Consider the following 19,038-nt stretch of genomic DNA (forward strand, 5'->3'; position numbering starts at 1 on the left):
AGTGGATTTTACTGTATGTAAGTTATACTACAACAAAAATGGAACAAACATATTTAAAAAAGAATTTCCTTCCTTAATGTTAAGAGTGCATTGAAAAAGTAAGGCCAAGTCTGTGGTTTAGCAATAAGCAAATTATTCTGAAGAAATTCACATTAGCAACCACAAGCAGGAGCCTAATCTCTGGAAGCCAGCTCACACTCCTTTTTAATAGGCCAGGGAAATAGGGGTGAGAGAAAGAATGATGTGGCACAAATTATCAACATCCTAAATATGACAAGCATGTGTCCTGCTGACAAGAGGGGCTGTCTGGCATGGTAATATGCTGTATCAGCTTTTCAATTTCCAAGTTTAAAAAGCGAAGGAAATATTTATTTTTTCAAAGTGTTACATTAAAAAGAATAATTTTTTTCTCATTACTAAGATTATAGTTGTTGGTTAAAGGGCATTTTTGTATAAGGCAAATTCAAGGAGCAATTTGGTTACTAAAATTGAGAATAAAACCTTATTCCACCTTGTAAAATAATGTTTCATATAACATATATTTGGGATGGTACCTATATCTTTTTGTATTTCCAAAGAGTTTATAAAAGTTCTAATTTTCTCTCTGGAAGAAATATATAACCTAGAAGCACATGAATACAATAGCTGTGTTCTCACTATCATATTAAGTCCAATACACAATCAATGTGAATTGTATGATTTTAGGTCATAAAGGCTGCCAGCATATTGCTATTGATTATACTATGGATGAATTGATGGCTGTACATACAACATTGCAAACAGTGGTTCTCTGGCTTAGAAATATTTATATAAACAAAACTAAAGTACAAAGAATCCTCCTAACAGTAATAACTTGTAATTATTGTAATTGTTAGAATCTTATAATTGTTGGAATCAAGTTATCATCTTTTAATTACCATTCTCTGCTGTTGTGTTTTTACTCTGAGGCAGGTTAGCAAGTTATTTGTATGTGTTTTCTAAATCATAAACCAGCGTACATTTGGGGAAATGTGTTCTAAAACCCAATGCTGTTAAAAAACACACAAAAAACATAATAATCCCTAAAGACTGAGAAAATGGCCATAGCTATTTGGTGAAAATTGTTTATCTGAGGTGTTAATTGGTCCATGCTTATGTAGAAAATTAAAGGTGGATGTACATTGATTTGCTTCAGAGAATGATACTCATATTTTATAGGAACCAATTGCTAGTAGCCAGGATAGAAAAAATCTTTATTTTCTGTGGTTACTGTTTTCCCCTCTGCAATCAGGTAAACATTTCAGGAGAATTTGCCTAAAAGGTATCTTCTCTGGAAGATATTTAAAAATGCACATGTGCTTTGGGGGCAAAACTAGAATTATGTCATGTAACACCCAAAAGTAAAAGAGCAAAAGAGAAAGCCCTGCTGTTGTAAAAAGAAACATAGTTCCAAATTGCCGGAAAAAATGTTTAAATTATACGAATATTGACAATAGATAGTCTGTTGTACTGAATGGGTGATTAACCTTAAATGGTACAATGATAATAAAAATACTGATAATAAAAAAGTTACTATTTGGCAGGCAATATTTTTTTAAAATATATTTTATTGATTGTTTACAGAGAGAAAGGGAGAGAGATAGAGAGTTAGAAACATCGATGAGAGAGAAACATTGATCAGCTGCCTCCTGCACATCTCCTACTGGGGATGTGCCCGCAACCCAAGTACATGCCCTTGACCGGAATCGAACCTGGGACCCTTCAGTCCGCAGGCCGATGCTCTATCCACTGAGCCAAACCGGTTTCAGCAAGGCAGGCAATATTTTAAGAACTTGGCATGACTTACCCCATTTAAAACTCATGACAACTCTATGAGGTAGTTTCTATTGTTATTCCCATTTTAGAGATAACTAAAAACAAGAATAGAGATCTTAGGTCATTTACCTATCACCATGTATTGTATAACAAACAACCCCAGTACCTAGGGAGTTCAATGAAACAACAACAACAACAAATAATTTGTAACCCAGATCACAGTACAGTTAGGTTCATGGCTGCCTCCTATGTTGTGTTTCAGGCTCCCTCAATTTGAGGCCTCTACTTTCCCAAGGTCCAATGAGTTTTCTGCTGAATCCCTTGCATCCAGAGCGCTGACAAGTGAAGGGAAGAAAGTGGAAGATTATCTGAATTCTTCAGGGGCAGTTCAGGAAGAGGCACACACGAATTTTGCTTATATAACATTGTCCAGAGCCAGAGATATGGCTTTAACCTAAGAGCAAGTCAAGTGGGAAAACTTCTTGTTTTATTTGCCCATGAAGAGGAAACAGGATTGGTGAACATTAGCTAATTTTTGTGATACTCACATAACCTGGAATTAGTAAAACCAGAGTTAGAGCTTAGGTACTCTGGCTTCACAGTCTTTAGCCATTATATTCCACCAGCTCTTAGAGGAAAGGAAAAGGAAAAGAGATATAATATGAATTAATTTTGTAACCATGTAGAATTCTTACTATTTATTATTAATAATAAAAATTCAAAAATCTATTTCTTAAATCTATTTCTAAGTTAAACAACATCTTAGAATCTTAGATACCTCAAAGCTACACACTATTTGTAAACCAAACATGTCAAACTCACGGCCCATGGGCCACATGTGGCCCACAACGAATATTTTTTTGCAGCCCAGGCAATATAAAGTATGTAAGAAAAGTTTTAATAAAAATTTCATAACCTAATTTTTACAATATCCTGTTATACATAATTATTAATAATGAACTACAACATTCGCGAATGACTGATTACTACAATCGTGTTGCATTCATTTCCCTTATGTGCCTTACGCGCAGGCACACCATTTCTCTCCACTAATACTAGCAGCGAATATTTTAGCAGCCGATTGCCAGGTCATTAGTCTTGGACTGACTTGTTTGGTGTGTGCAACAGGAACTATTTTTCTTTTGGAGAACAAGAAAACTAGGTTTGTGTTACACTTATTCATTTGTGCAGTTATTCAGTGTCTGGTAAGTTAATGTTCAAGAAAAAATATTAATTTTTATTAAAATGTTCTATTATTTTATGTTAATGATGACTCATTTAATTTCTGCCCTTTATATTCAGCATGTCTCTATTGAAATTAACCTATGTTTCTATGAAAATTGAAGCTTTTGTTTTTTAGCGGCCCACATCAACTTAGACCTTGTTTATTTGGCCCGTGTTAGCCTTTGACATTGCTTATTGTAAACTGTTAACTTGAATTTGATAGAAAATATATACCCACACTTTTATAGTACTCTCCTAGACAACTTTGAAAAGGAAATAAAAATATTCCTTAAAATAACAGAATGGAGTGGGCCTGTGTTGGCTTTGTCTTCATCAATTGGATTACATTTGATTCCTGACATCATAGCTACTCTCCTTTAATTAAAAATGACACTTTCCTTTTATGATAATGCTGAGGAATACAGATCAGATTCCCTGTTTACATATCTGTTTCTTGGCTTGCATAGTGCATCTCCTTAAATACTAGTGGTCTTCCTACTTCAGTTTAAGATCCAAACCAATGATAATGTTGCATGAACCAATGACCGTGCTTCATAAAAAGCACTCTATGAAGACTGATCTGAGTATGAAATTTCTGTTCTACTCTAATAATCTTTCTAGCAAAATTAATTTGATGCATTTTTAATTACATACATAATCATTATAGTGTTGCACATAATTAGGCATACATGGTAAGTAGTTCTAATAGATAACATTATAATAATTAGTATTGCTTTCACAGAGTCAAGCCAAATTTTAAATTTTTAGTTTTTCATGTTGTCAGTTCTTCATAGTTCTTCATAGCTGGTTAGAAGAATTAGCACTTACCATTTTACCTGATATCATATACCATTTAATCATTTCCCTATCACCTCTTTGCACAAACACAAATTCTCATACAGGATAAAATCAATAAACCACAAGCTAAGTTGCCCACGTTTCTTCTGCTGTTTTCAACCACCAGACCCCCACCTAATACTCAAAACTGTGGGTGAGGTTCTGGATTTTCATACTCATTCCCCCGCCCCATTTTCTTTTATTTCTCCTCAATTCTCCCCATCACAACCCCCATGTTGTTAACTTGTATCAGTGCGCATTGGATTAGAGAGAGCCGAAAGATGGAAGCAATAGTCTGTGGATTTTCTACTTCAGATTGAGACAGGGGAAAAAGAGGGTTGGGCTACTGGGATTAAGTGGAAAAAAACAATACATGTAAAACACTGAGTTATTACGCCTGCCGTAAGGTACGGACTAAATTAAGTAGGTCCTACCCATACCTTTCTTCTCTTTATCCCCTAAAATGTGTATGTCTTTTCTATGACAGTCCTTTCCATTTCCTCTTTCTGTCCCAGCCCCTTATTACATTTATCTTTGTCCTCTCTGCTCTACTGAAACCCTTTTTAAAGGTCTTAATTGATCCTATTTGGAAACCCCGTGCATTTTTTAGAGTTCACCCAAGTATATTTCGCTAAGGCTTTGCCATTAATGGCTCTGCTCACTTTGATGAACTGTTCTTCTTCCTTAGGTTTTGTGAAGCTTTCTAGGTTCTTCATCTATATGTTTGATTGTTTAGCAGTTTCTTCATTGACACTTTTTCTCCTTGCCTTTCACATGTAAAAGTTCTCTGGATTATAATTGTATCATAAAACTTCTTTATGAGGGATGATTCTTTCCTCCTTGGGCTACAAGCACCAACTTTACATTTGTAAATTCCAGATTTACAACCCCAGTCCAACCTTCTTTTCTTAAATAGACTCAAATTCTCAACTTCCTCCTGCCCATTACTCTATCAACATTTTAAACTAAACAAAGACAAATTTATTATTTTCCCAAAACTTCCAGTTCTCCTGTTATTCTTAATACATTTTATTGGTACTATTAACTCCCTGACATTATGCTTTCACCAAGTTTTTGACCATCCATTGATCTAAATATTCATAGCCCTAATTTATGCCTTTGCTATTGTAGCCTTTTAGATGGCTTTTCTTCTTTCACTATTTTTCACTTATCTTTCTCCCTGCTATTAGGTATTTTCAAACAATACAAGTCAAAATATATCACCCTGTCCTCATTAACTAGCAATGACTCCCATTATCAGGAGAGAATGCTACTTAATCTATTAATTAATCCACCTGGTCCTGGTCCTAAACAATTCCAGTCCTATTTTCTACCACAGTCAACAGTATGTTCCAGATACCTACCCCCATTTTCAGTCTCTTTATGAATTTTTCTCTTTCTAGCTTATGAATTTACATTTTTATTTAACATATATATTATTCTGCTATGAGTTATAGCTGTCTAACATTGTTCTTCCCACCTAACACCACTTCCCCACTCATGGCATAATCACTTAGTTTGGGTAAAGCAATTTTGTATCTGTGGAACCCCAGCGGAGTGCTTAACTTTGACTAGGTACTCAATCCATGTTGGACTAAAGTAGCACATATGTGCACAGCAATTTTGAAATGATTCCACAATAATCAAACAAGATTTGACAATTCAATTACCTGACTTGAAGATGTAAATGAATGATATTTAGGACCTAGTTTAATGAAGTAGAAATGAAACTTGAGACTGTTAATCTTCATCCTAGAGTTCAGCTATTTTATTGATTTTTTGATGCATTTATCCTATAAAAATCGTGAAACACTTTGTTTTCTGTCGCACATTACTAAGCCTAGGCTGACAAACAAAGATACACCATGGTTCCAGCCATCGCCAGATTGTCCAGTGGGAATTACAGGTATCATTACATAGGTATTAGAATATATAGGTATCAGAACATAGACTTTATATTTAGAATGACCTTAATTTGAATGCTAGCTCTACTGTATGTTTGCTGTATAATCTTGGGTTATCAACCATCAGATTTATCATCTGTAAAATGTAAGTTACAATAATAACTACATGTTTAACTGTTGTGTGTTTCAAAAAGATTGTGAAATTAAAGAACTTGATATAGATTTATAATTTGTAGCTATATAAACTGGTATAAAGAAACATTTGTTACATATTTTATTGCTAATACATTTTTATAAACCAAGTTACTACTCTTTGTACGTTACATAAATATTGACATTTATGTTAGCATAAACTTAGCACTGATCCCAAATCCAAACCTATTAAATAAAATATAGTTAATTTGTGTATTGGTTGAATTTATATTTTGGAAAGAACAATTGTTCCAAGTTTTCAAGGAGAAAGAACTTTAATATAGTCACAGCAGTGAACATTAGAAATTGACGAGGGCACAACTAGCTGTCAAGTTATGATACTACAGTTATGTCCCAGTCAGAGAGGAAGCTCTGATGTTTGTTGAGTTCAACAATAGCATATTGATAGAAAAAGATCACAGCCTCAGCCCTAGGGCACCCCAACATTGGCAGGTTGACAATAAGAGGAGGAATCTCACAAAGGAGACTGTGAAATAGGAGGAAAAGCAAGGGTGTGGAGCCCATGGAAGTAAAGTCATGAATCTGTTTCAGAAAACAGTAGTTACCTGTGTCTACTGCTACTGAGAGGTCAAGGAAGATGAGGACTAAGGAAAGGTCATTGTATTTAGTTAGCATCAAGATCATTGGAGATATTCAAACAAGCATTTCTTTGGAGCAAAGGCTTGGAGTGGGTTTAAGATAGAAACAGAAGGGTAGAGAGAGACAGTGGGTATGGGTAATTTTTAAAATTTTGTTGCAAAAAGGAACTGAACAATGGTGACTAATAGGAGAAGTGAGGTCAAAGTTCTTTGTTTTTAAGTTGGGGAAAAATAAGAGCATGTTTGATGCTGAGATTGAACTAGTGCAGGGGTCAAAAAACTTTCTATAAAGAGCTATAGTAAATATTTTAGGCTTTGTGGGCCATAGGTCTTGGAGGCAACTAGCCAGCTATGCCTTTGTAGAGTAAAAGCAGCCTGAGGTAATATTTAAACAAAGGGGCTTCACTGTGTTCTGGTAAAAGTTAATTGACAAAGATTGAGGGCTTTAGTTTGTTCTAGTACATAGTTATTTAAAAAATAAAAAGCAATTATGAGAGGAAGTAGAGAATAGCTGAAGTTATATCCTTGACTCGGTGAGAGGGCATGGAATTTGTGTAAAGGAATTGGGATTTGGGCTTTGATTATGAGTTTTAAAAGCAATAAAGACAAGAATATGCAGAGGTGGATAAATATGAAAAACAGATCTGTGGAAAATCTCTTTTGAATGCTTCAATTTTCTAAGAAAAGTAGGAAGCAAAATTATCATACTGTGGCAGAAATTACCAGGCGACCGGAAAACACATAATGGGCAGTCGGAAGATTCAGGAAAACCCTTTATTTGCAGATGCACTAGTGTGGTGACTAAGGGGAGTCAGTCTCCAAAGCCTGAGTACCGAATGAGCGGTTGGGCTGGGGGGGTTGTCTTTCCTTTTATCCCTTAGTTTCTTTGTCTCCCAAATATGGACCAGGCTTCTGGACTTTTCACAGGCTTTGCATCCCCCATGGGTTGGGATGGGGGGAGTGAGATTATGACCAAACATCCAGGCTAGCTGGCGCCAGCAGTTAGTTTTCTTTGGGGGCTTTTTATGTCTCCCCTGCAGATATACAGGTTCTGCAAGGCTAGCAAGTGTTATGCCCAGAGTTCGGGGTCCCCAATAATCAACCACCAGGGAGCCTTTTCCGATGCAAAAGCAAAAAGTCTTTATTCAAACCCGGGTTTGGCTCCCATTGGCTCCCAGCCTCGACGAGAGAGAGAGAGAGAGAGAGAGAGAGAGAGAGAGAGAGAGAGCGCCCCGGGAGAACAAAGGTTATATAGGGCTAGTCATTTGGGTGGGCTTAGGTAAGTGACGTGAGTTACAGAGATTGGTCACTCTGGTCAGAGTTTTTCAGCAGGGTCTTACAGCACAAAGGTCAGGAAGTGACCAGCACATTCTGAGGCTTGAGCTGTCCCCCACTGTAGCCTTATTAGGACCTTAGCTGCATTCCTGGAGCTTCATTGGTCCATTCAGGTGGTGGTTGGGGGAGTTAGGACAGTACTGGCATTCTTGTGGTCACTCTCAGAAAAGGAAGGGGGCTTAGGCTGAGGGCCCAGCCCTACAAGACAAGATGGAGGAGATTTTTTTGTCTTTTCACAGGGACACAAGAGAAAAGGGGTTGGGGGCTAGCAAGCTTATGCATCAGAATGCAGTTTGCGGGGGGGGGGGGGGGTGTCTCAGGCTGCCTTTGCAATATGTGTGACCATAGGAAGGAAACTTGAAGTTTTATGGAGAGAACATGCATAAAATAATTAGAGTTGAAAAGTAATTGGCTAAAAAAAAATACTATAGATAATTAAATTTCTAGTAAAATGTCAAATTTTCAGCTTGAAATATTCCTGCTCTTCTTTTCCACATTGGACTTTTTATACATTTACATATTTATATATATATACATATATATGTGTGTGTGTGTGTGTGTCTGTATATATATATATATATATATATATATTTATGAAGCAGCAGATAAACTTGTAGCAAATAGCAACATATTTTAAATCATTTAAGTTTAATCTTCAATACCCTTCAATACCCTTATTTTTCTTCCTGGGGTGGGACAGGAGGGCTGTCACAATCCATTAATAACCCTATTTTCCTTTTTAAATATATTTTTATTCGTTTCAGAGAGGAAGCAAGAGGAAGAGAGAAATAGAAACATCATTGATAAGAGAGAATCATTGATTGGCTGCCTTTTGTACATCCTCTATAGGGGAATGAGCCTGAAACCCAGGCATATGCGCTGACTGGGAATTGAACTATAACCTCCTGGTTTATAGGTCCACACTCAACCACTGAGCCATGCCAGTCTAGCAATAACCCTATTTTCAAATAGAAAAATCAGTTACATGTTCTATGCATATATTTTTCTAGTTTAACAAGACTTATTCCTGTTAGAAATCATTTATGCAGTGAATATTCTCCTGTCACTTCAGCTGTTTCATGCATTTATCATATTGAATCTTAATTTGCTCTGATGGCTTGCTAATTTTTGTTTTAATGAAATATTCACACTGAAATAATTCAGATATAACAAAATATATTATGTCCAGTAGTTGTCTAATATTTTGCAACTCGTGAAAGAAAAATTATTGAAATTGAATATATTCATCGATTGCTATGAAGGTTACGCATGGATTAGTAAATCAAAACAAGTGCTCAAAAGATAGAAAATCAATTGATACGTCAGATAGGAAAGGCATGGAACCAATGGTGAAATCAACCACTTAGTTGACATTTTTCCATTTGAAATAATTTAATTTACAAGAATTTGAAAGGATTTTGTGACTTTGAAAATATATAATGAGCTAAAAAGTGAAAAACTGAACAAATAGAACTGAAATATTATTAACGATACTTCAAACAAATGCAAATCAACATATTTTAGAAGGAATACATGCTGTTTGTTCTCTCAACCAATCACAGAAACTTTGAAGGATGCACTGAGCAAATATTAACAATATTTAAATTTAAACACATGTATGTGCACAGTCATATAGAGGTGATCTTTCTGTTTTTCTCTACAGAACTGTTGTCCAATTGCCAGCAGTTGAATTGTCAGTATAAATGTGCAGTGGTCAGAAATAGTACAAGATGTTACTGTCAAGATGGATTTGAAGTAAAAGAAGATGGAAGAAGCTGTAAAGGTAAGTATGACAGGTGACTATTAATTTTTTTTCCAGAAGCTTAGTGAACAGAAATTTTATGAAGTATTTTTTATTACCTACCATGTGATCCACACAAAGTTTACATTTATTTTCCCTAAGATTTAAAAGTTGACACTCATTCCCCCAAAAAAACTACAAACATAAATATTATAGGACTGCGCTTATATCAATAATTTTTGATTCATATTACAATAATGTTAAACATGGGAAGTGTTTTGGTTAACCGTTAAAATATTGGATTTAATTATCTTAAATTTCCAATTGTTTTATGCCTATTATACAGCCGCAGGGTGGTATAACTGTGTTAGGTTAATAATAATCATGTAATATCCTTTACAATTTTTGCATTGGAAATTCTGACAATTGGCATTTCACCACTATGTTAATAATGGTGAACATGACAATATTTATATTTTAAATGTCCTAATTCTTGTTTTGTAAATACTCTAGAACAAAACAAAACCAAAAAAAGAGGCTCATTGCTTTTTAATAAACATTTGTGCCTTGAATTTGTAGTTTGTTGTTTACTTTCTGCATTATACAAATGTTATAGAAACATTTATTATTAAATGTCTATCAGGCCCAGTGGATGCATAATCTTTCTAATTTTTTTTACAGTGGTAGGCAGCAGTAAATGTACCAGGTGTCTGACTGGTGGGGTCAGACCAAACCTGGGTAATTGGGTTCTGACTAGGAAATAATTCAGAGCCAAGACCCAAAACTGTAAGAGAATATTTACTTGGTAAATTACAGAGATAGACAAAGTAATTCCTAGAAGAAATGGGCTTAGGAAACAGGTTATGGAAGTAAAGGAAGGAGCCTTGAAGCATGGAAGTGAGGAAGCTAATGGTAAAGTGCCTGGGGCAGGGAGGGAGTAGGGGAAGGGAAAGGTACTGTGTACTCCTGGGAGGGAGAGCGCACTGGGTCCTCCATACTAAGAATGGAAATTTTAAGGGATGCCCCAGGGGAAGATCTCAATAGAATATTCAGCAGTTTTCCACGTGTGTCCTTTCAGGGTTGTGGTCTCCACTGATTGGCCAGCACCAGGGCAGGGAGTCCTTATTCAATGCAGCTGGTCCTGATGAAATGTGGGGTTCAGGGGTGCAGATTCTTCTCGTGGGTTCTTATACAATGAAGTTGAATAATAAATTTGTGGACTAACAGATTTCTTTAATAGAAATGTAGAAGTTTATTAGAAGCATATACAAACTCCAAGGGTACCCCCTGGGGAGGAGCCCCCAAATGCAAAAAGCCTGCTCTCTCTCTCTAATGGGAAAAATCTAAATCCAAAAAAATCTAAAAATCTGCTGAGTCTCTGTCTCTTGATTTATAAAGGCTGCAGATCTTTGTCTGAGCCTGACCCTTTCTAATTGGATCCTTTATTAATTTAGGACCCCCATGCCTTCCTCATTGGTCATTCTGCTACATAGTGTTAGTTTCAAAGTCTAAATCCCACGTGCTGCCCCCCCCCCCTTATCTCGCCAGTTGGAGTTGCCTTTGATCTCTCAGCTGCTCAGGCAAGAGATATCTCTGTCTTTGGTTTATGGATGTTTTAATTGCTCAGGCCAGAAATGTTTCCATCTTCCTGGAATGCCCCCCCCCCACTCCCTTCCTGTGGCATTTCTCTATCTTCTGTACAAGTAAGATAAGTGAATTCAAGCCCCAATCTATGCATTTCTCTTGCATGGACCCTCCTTATCTCTAAGACTCCCAGAACTTGAACTTGCCTGTTTTGTTTCTGAAATCCCTTTCACTGATGTCAGTCATGGTTGGTTTTGTTGCTTATCTGGGCCTGGAGCTGAACTACAACTAAGGCATAGATGTTATCTCCAGGGAATAAAAGTCAGGGGGTCCAAACCTCATGACCAGCGATATGCTAGGGGAGGAAAAGTCACCTTGGTATCGAGGCTCTGCCCCACAATTGATTGTACATTGCTAGTTACTTGTGGCTTTCCACACTAGTGACCTGCCCCATCGTCCTTGCTCTGCTCATGTCTGTCTAACTGCCTACAGCAGGACCAAACCGACATATTTATTTAAGTGACATTATTTTTAAGTCAACACTTAAAAATTAGAAGATTGCACACAAAAGGTCAGACTTTGAGGAAAAAACAAATCATAAGAATTGCCAGACTAGACCCCATATCATCACGAAAGTCAACAAAATGAGAATAGTACCTCTAGACATACAAATAATTTATAGTTTCTTTTTTAAAATATATTTTTATTAATTTCAGAGAGGAAGGGAAAGGGAGAGATAGAAACATCAATGATGAGAGAGAATCATGGATTGGCTGCCTCCTGCATGCTCCACACTGGGGATCAAACCCACCACCTGGGCATATGCCGTGACTGGGACTTGAACTGTGACTTCCTGGTTCATAGGTCAACACTCAAGCACTGAGCCATGCTGGCTAGGCTACAATTTTTAGTGTAAACCAGCAGTTGTCATTCACACAGGGTAGGCTAATATATCTCTACTCAAACTTCTTATTCTTTGGCTACACCTGACTCCTATAAGAATCAGGGTTTTAATCTCATTTTGGATGACTCTCTTCTCCTGAATCTCCTCATTAAATGCATAAAGATAAATTCAATCAATTTCCTCTGTTGAACATAAATAAGAAATTATGCAGCAATCACTATGGAAGGTCCCCAGTGGAAGAAGAGCTCTTCTTTCTTTCTCTGCACTCCTGAATGGCCAGGTTTGAACATCATTTACACTTTCCAGAAGCCATATTTCCAGAATATTTTCTGTCCTTAAAGTAAGAAAGTAGGCAGAATTAAAAGTAATGACAGGCCTACTTCTTTGTGGTCAATTTTGGGGGAGTATATCAATGTCACAGCAGTGCATTCTGGCTAAGGAGAAAGAACAAAAGAAATCATTATTCATATTGCTCTCCTGGACAACATAATGATATCAGAAAAACTAAAATAAAAGCCAATAACATTAACGTTGAACCATCTGTGAAAATAGATAAGAATCATTTTTGCCACTGTGGACTGGACTTTACCAAATATAAGATTTCATTTCTTTTATTATCATTGTAGATTCAGCTTCAAAGACTATTCTTTCTATCCCAAAGCTACTTACTTCAAACAAGCGATCCATGAATACAAGCTAGTTAATATACAAAGCTAAAGAAACCTGAGAAAAGTGCAAATGAATGTCTTACAAATGCATAGTTTTCTAATTAAAATGGTCCCTTAGCTTCTCAATAATCTTTTTGCTTTCCTTTACTAAATACCTTTCTTAGCTTTGGGTGATCAGAGGGTGGGGCTCAGAGTTCTGTTTGGTCTTTGTGGTGACTAGCCCCCATCCTGACATTATCTAGTAGTGACTAGCCCCCATCCTGACATTATCTAAGTGACCTCACTCACATGGACTCTGGTGTATTCCAAAGGGCCTCATCTATATATATATAAAAGGCTAAGCGACCAACTATCTGACCACTAGCTATGATGTGCACTGACTACCAGGGGGCAGACACTCAACACAGGAGCTGCCAAGCTGTGATGACTTGGTAGCTGCGGTTCTTGGGTGACGCACCCAGAACGACAGAGGAGGGAGTCTGATTCCGGGGTGTGTCACCCGGGAACCACCCTCTCGCAATCCAGGACCCCTTGGGGGATGTCGGAGAGCTGGTTTTGGCCCAATCCCCACAGGCCAGGCCAAGGGATCCTCCCAACCACTCACTCCGCAGATGTCCTTCAAGCCGCGTTGCCGTCCCAGGTGTGGCCGGCAGGGGAAGGACCACAGGAGATTGGCTCCAGGGTGTGTCCCGTCCATCTAGTCCAGCCCCACCGGCCATCTTCTAATTAATTTCCTTTCAATGTGCACAAATCCGTGCACTGGGGCACTAGTTATAAATAACAAAGAACACTCCTGTTACTCAGAAAATACAAGGGTTTGAAGAACTGAAGACAAAGAACAAATAATATATTTTATTATACCATAGCAGTTTAATCCAATTCACACCACAACCTCATTAGCCATTTTGTTTGCTTCTCATCTTCTTTTTTCTTCTGTGTCTTTTCCTCATGCCCTTCCTCCAAAATGGTTTCCAAGAGTCCCCACTTCTCTTCAAATTCAGTATTTCCAAGTTCCAATGAAGAAACATATTAAAACATAGGCCAAAGTTTGTATATTCAATTCCCTTTAGGGATTCAATAAAACAATAAAACAAAAGCACATTCCAGTTAATATCATAAGACCTACTTGCCATTTAAGGCAGCATCCCATTTTCACTGCGCCAAGGTAACTGCACCACGTCCTAACTTCCAAAACCTAATGACAGTTTCAATATCTATATTACTGGGTTCTTCACTGAGTATTTCACTATGTCACCTTCCCTAACTCCTTACATTTCTCATGAAGTCTCCTTCAGAGGAGGCTCCTGCCTTTTTAATATTGGTGTCCTGCAGTATTGTGCACCTGCCAAGCTTCTCTCACTTCTTTCTTTTTTGTATGTGTGTGTATCAAACCCTCTGCTATTTGTTTTTTTTTGTTTGTTTTTCATTCTATTATCCATATGCTACTGACTCCCAAATACTCCAAGACAGATCTCACTAATCTTGCCAGTTTCATATTTCCAACTACTTGTTAGTCATTTACTCCAGAATTCCCTACAGACTCCTCAAATATAACACATCCAAACCATATTCAATGTTTCCTTCCATGATATCTCCACTGAAACCTATACTTCATATCAAATTGGACCACCATTCAATTTCATCATATCCAATTAGTCTTCACATGTTGCCTATTCTGTTTTTTAAACATTTGAGTTAATTTGCTTTTTTTCATTTTTATTGCCACTGACTTAATTCACAATATAATGACTTCAAAATAAAGTTTCTGGAGTGAAATTAGTACATAACTAAATTTCAAGGACCTCTTCACTACTTTCACCAAGCCATTTTTTTGGTTTAGTTTTAAAATATAAAGTTGATCATATAGCTTATCTAATTAATGCTTCCCAAAGTCTAGGTATAATGCACAGCCTTTTAGTTTAGCATAGAATAACTTCATTAGCTGGCCTTAAAACTACTTTTGCCATGCTATCTCTTACCACTTCCCTTATACACACTTACTCCACTCAACTCTTTGCAGGTCTTTAAAATCCCCACTATGTCATCCCAATGCCTTTTCACATGCTATTTTGTTAAACTGGGATGCCCTATTCCATCTCATCCCTTTTCATTCAGTTTGAGAAAATTGAAATTATTCTTTAACTCAGCTCACTATACAGCCTTCACTTAACATTCTCTCTCTAACTCCAAGCAATTTCATTTACTTCTCTATGTCTATATCATAACTAGAGTATGACTCTCTCTCTATTGTAAGGAAATCCATAAAATCAAAATTATATTTCACTATACTCATTTCACTTAAGGGTAGGAATCATGTTTTATCAATTTGGATTTTTTTTGTGATTAGTATAGTTCATGGTACACAGAACAGAATAAAGACACATATTAGTCTAAATTATTGACTGACAGAATTTGTGTTTTTGCCTGCTTGGTTAAGAATCATTAAATACCTGCTGTTTATAGAGATTTGTACAAGTTGCTGCAGGAAGGAAGTACATGGAGAAAAAGGAGAGAGGGAGTAGAATGAGGATCATGCATATTAAAATAACATTTAATTAAGATAATATTTTTCATTTTAACAAGTGCTTAATGTTTTTTGTTTTGTTTTGTTTTGTTTTGTTTTTTTCCTGAGGGTAGTTTGCATAGCTTGGCTCAGAACTCTTATTTAATATGTTTATTGAAAACCATGTTATGTTATTAGACTAATTGTTAAAATACTGAAAAAGTCAGTGTCATAAACAGTAGAACTATTCAACAAATATTCATTGGAGTGCATTTCATACCTTTGTAGAACTATCCAAGGACATCTAGCCTGCCCATAAAAATGTAAATAAAACCTCTTTTAAAATAAAAGATGTGGATTGGTAGGAAGAGATCAACCAAAGACCTTATATGCATATATGCATATATGCATAACCATGGACATAGACAATAGGGTAGTGAAGGCCTGGGGGGCATGGGGGCAGGCTAGAAGGGTCAATAGGGGAAAAAAGGGGGTCATATGTAATACCTTCAACAATAAATATTTTATTTAATAAAAAAATAAAAGATGTTGCATTAAGTTTGATCTTATATTTCTGTAACTATTAAAACAACAATGAATTAGCTGATTTTTAAATTTTATTTATTTTATTTATCACTATTTCAGTTAGTGTAGTTTTGAAAAGACTTATTGAAGTTGGCCCCCTTTTTTTTATCCTCACCTGAGGATATTTTTTATTAATTTTTAGAGAGAGTGGAATGGAGAGGGAGAGACAGAAAAACACTGGTGTGAGAGAGACACATGGATTGGTTGCCTCCCGCAATGACCCAGACCAGGGCCAAGAGCCTGCAACTGAGGTACATGCCCTTGACTGGAATCGAACCTGGGCCCCTTCTGTCCTCAGGCCAATACTCTATCCACTGAGCCAAACCAGCTAGGGTGGCCCTTCCTTTTTAGAGCAATAGTCTATTTCCAAACTATATTTTTAAAAAGTTTTCTTCAAGAAAAAACAAAATGCCCAACTATAAATCTACTTAGAAATGATGCCAATTTTCCTTTTAGATCAAGATGAATGTGCCATGTATGGTGCATGCAGCCAGACCTGCGTAAACACGTATGGATCCTATGCTTGCGGTTGTGTGGAAGGCTACATAATGCAGCCAGACAACAGATCTTGCAAAGCCAAAAATGGTAAGTTATCATCATTTTTGTTCTTCCAAATTTATTTCCTTTTTGCAGTCCCTTTTCCTTACAAATGTAGTAGAGCAATATGGACACTGAGAAAAGAGATTTTTGCTTTATTTTAATTTGTAGATCCATACTTAGAAATCCAGAGTAGTTCTGTAGTTGTACTGATCATTATGTAATGCTTTCCATTGCAGTAGGTTTCTAATTAGCAAAAGTCTGTTTAAAAGGAATGGATTGATTGATTGCATTACCCAGCTCTCTCCTGGAGTAGCAATAGGCTCCTAATTTGTTTCAGTTTCCCCTCCAAGATTCATGTTCCATATAACAGTTCAAGTGATCTAAAATGTAAACCAGATCATGTCACTCTTTTGCTTAAAAATCTCCCAATAACTTTCACTCACACTGAGAATACAATTCAAACAGCTCACAGGTCCTGTAAGAGCCTAACGGACTGGTACCATTTACCTTTCCAGTCTCACCTCCCACTACTCTCCTTTCATCACACAACAGTCATACTGGTTTTCTGGCCCTTCTTCAACCATATTACTCTTGTTTTGACATTTTTCCACGTGCTGTTTTACCTGTCTGCAATGCTTTTCTCTATGATATTCACATTCTTATTATTCAAGCTTTGACTAAAATGTCAACATTCAGAATGACCTTCTCTGACCATTCTATTTACTGGTGTGTATACCTTCTCCATCACTACCTTATTTTCCAATTTTATTTAATTATCCATGCCTACTCTATAACTATGTGATTTTCTAGTTTTATTTTCTTTATAACACTACTATTTTAAATGAACTAATTTATGTACTAGTCTTTTACATCTGATTTCCCTAGAAGAATGTAAGCATTAGACTATAGAACTCATTTGGGACATGCAGCTACTCAATATTTGTGGATGGAAGGAAGGAGTAAGGGAGGGAAAGACTGAGGGAGGGAGTAAAGGAAGGGAAAAAGGCACTTTCCTTTCTAATTATAATTACTAAAATGAGTGCTCCACTCTTATGTGAATTTCATGGTTGAAAACTGTCTTTCTTTTACCTCTTACCTGCAAATAAAGCCTATAGTTTCTACACAAGTTCAGCCTACTATAAACACTCAGTGAGTATTGTTGATTTGCTAATGAAGTGGCCTTCAGATGGGATAGTAACAATAGGATAATGTTAAATTTTTGTGGGCTGAATTAGCTTTGGAATAATATAGGAAGGTTATTATACATCATATTCCATCTGGCTTCTTCTAACTTCCCCCAAATCTGGATTTACTTAATGCACTTTAAAATTATGATGTTTTGATAAATTAATGCATGTCCTCCTACCCCACTTATTAGCAATGAGAAAATTAGGTGTGAGATGGGATTCTCTTTTTTGAAGCCAGATTGTTCAAACATTGGATTTGCTCAGCAAGCTGCTGCTGCTGTCTCCCTTTACAACAAATCCTCATGTTATAATTGCAATGATTTCCCTGAGATAGTGTGTTTAATTATTTACAAAACATATTCGTATACAAAATTGCCCAGATAGAAACTCTTTTACTCATTATTTATTTGAATTACTGATTTAGTTTATGAAGGCCTATTTATTTTTCTGAGCAATCCTTGAGAAAAATTAGGTCAGGTTACATGCTCCTCTTTGTCCACCACTGGGAGTCCTGATTTTAAATATTGATGGAGTAAGGAAATAGAAGGCTAGTTCTTTGCTGTTTCTATTGATCCACACAATATTGTTGTGGTTACACAGGGAGAGTGTAATGTAATAAACCCGATGCAAAGAGGCACTTTCTCTCTTTCTACACGGAGAGGGTTTCTGACAATAACAGAGTGTAATCAGAGAGGGTTGGTATATGATAATGGGATGCTGATTCAAGGATATTGATGACTCTAGAATTGATAATAGAGTATATAAATGTCCTCACTTCTGGTTGGTTGGCTTGATGACAACATTGGCCTCCAGAGTTTGAAAATACATAGTTTCGATGGGAAAGTTTCTGTGGTTGGCAGTTTTATAACAATGAGTTGCAAGTAATAAAGTAAATGAGCAAAAATCTATAACATATACTGACTAATTCTAAAGGTCACAGGGATATTTGAACCAGTGGATTTGTACAGTTCAAAAGGAAAACTACCGGTTTTGCTTTAGATTTTTCATATTGATAACAAGTGACCCTTAGGATATTTTTTGCTTTAGGTATGTATAAAATTCTATTTCTTTCATCAACTTTAAATTTATATGACAATTTTATACTGTAGTGTTGCTGTGACTGATGGTTGCTAGGAAAAAGTTATAAATTAAACCACCTTTGTCTTAATGCTTTGTCATTCCTCCTTTTCATTACGTGACTGCTTACCTTGACCCCTCTTTTTTTCCCCCCTCTATAATTCTACCCTACTTGACTCTAGAAGCTGACTTTCCTCCAAGTCAAGCCAGAGTTCCAGGGCTCTCAAAAAGTGGGAGTATTGGAAATTAGGGAAGGTTAGAATGAGCTGACTCAAGATAGTGGATGTATGAAAAAGATCTCTAGGCTTTAGAAAGAACAATATAAAAATATCAAGTCCAAAGTATACAGTGGGAAGCTAGAAAC

At 36.5% G+C, this 19,038-nt stretch overlaps 1 protein-coding gene across 1 annotated transcript in view; it reads left to right on the forward strand.

The window, feature by feature from the left end:
• LRP1B (LDL receptor related protein 1B) overlaps window positions 1–19,038 on the forward strand; it is a 1,324,618-nt gene that overhangs the window by 430,827 nt on the left and 874,753 nt on the right. The window contains exons 4-5 of the mRNA XM_023752441.1: window positions 9,549–9,668; window positions 16,327–16,455. Of these exons, the coding sequence (XP_023608209.1) occupies window positions 9,549–9,668; window positions 16,327–16,455 (249 nt within the window). The remainder of the gene's footprint in view (window positions 1–9,548; window positions 9,669–16,326; window positions 16,456–19,038) is intronic.

This window comes from Myotis lucifugus, unplaced genomic scaffold (assembly GCF_000147115.1).
Source record: "Myotis lucifugus unplaced genomic scaffold, Myoluc2.0 scaffold_32, whole genome shotgun sequence".
In the NCBI taxonomy this organism is placed as follows: Eukaryota; Metazoa; Chordata; class Mammalia; order Chiroptera; family Vespertilionidae; genus Myotis; species Myotis lucifugus.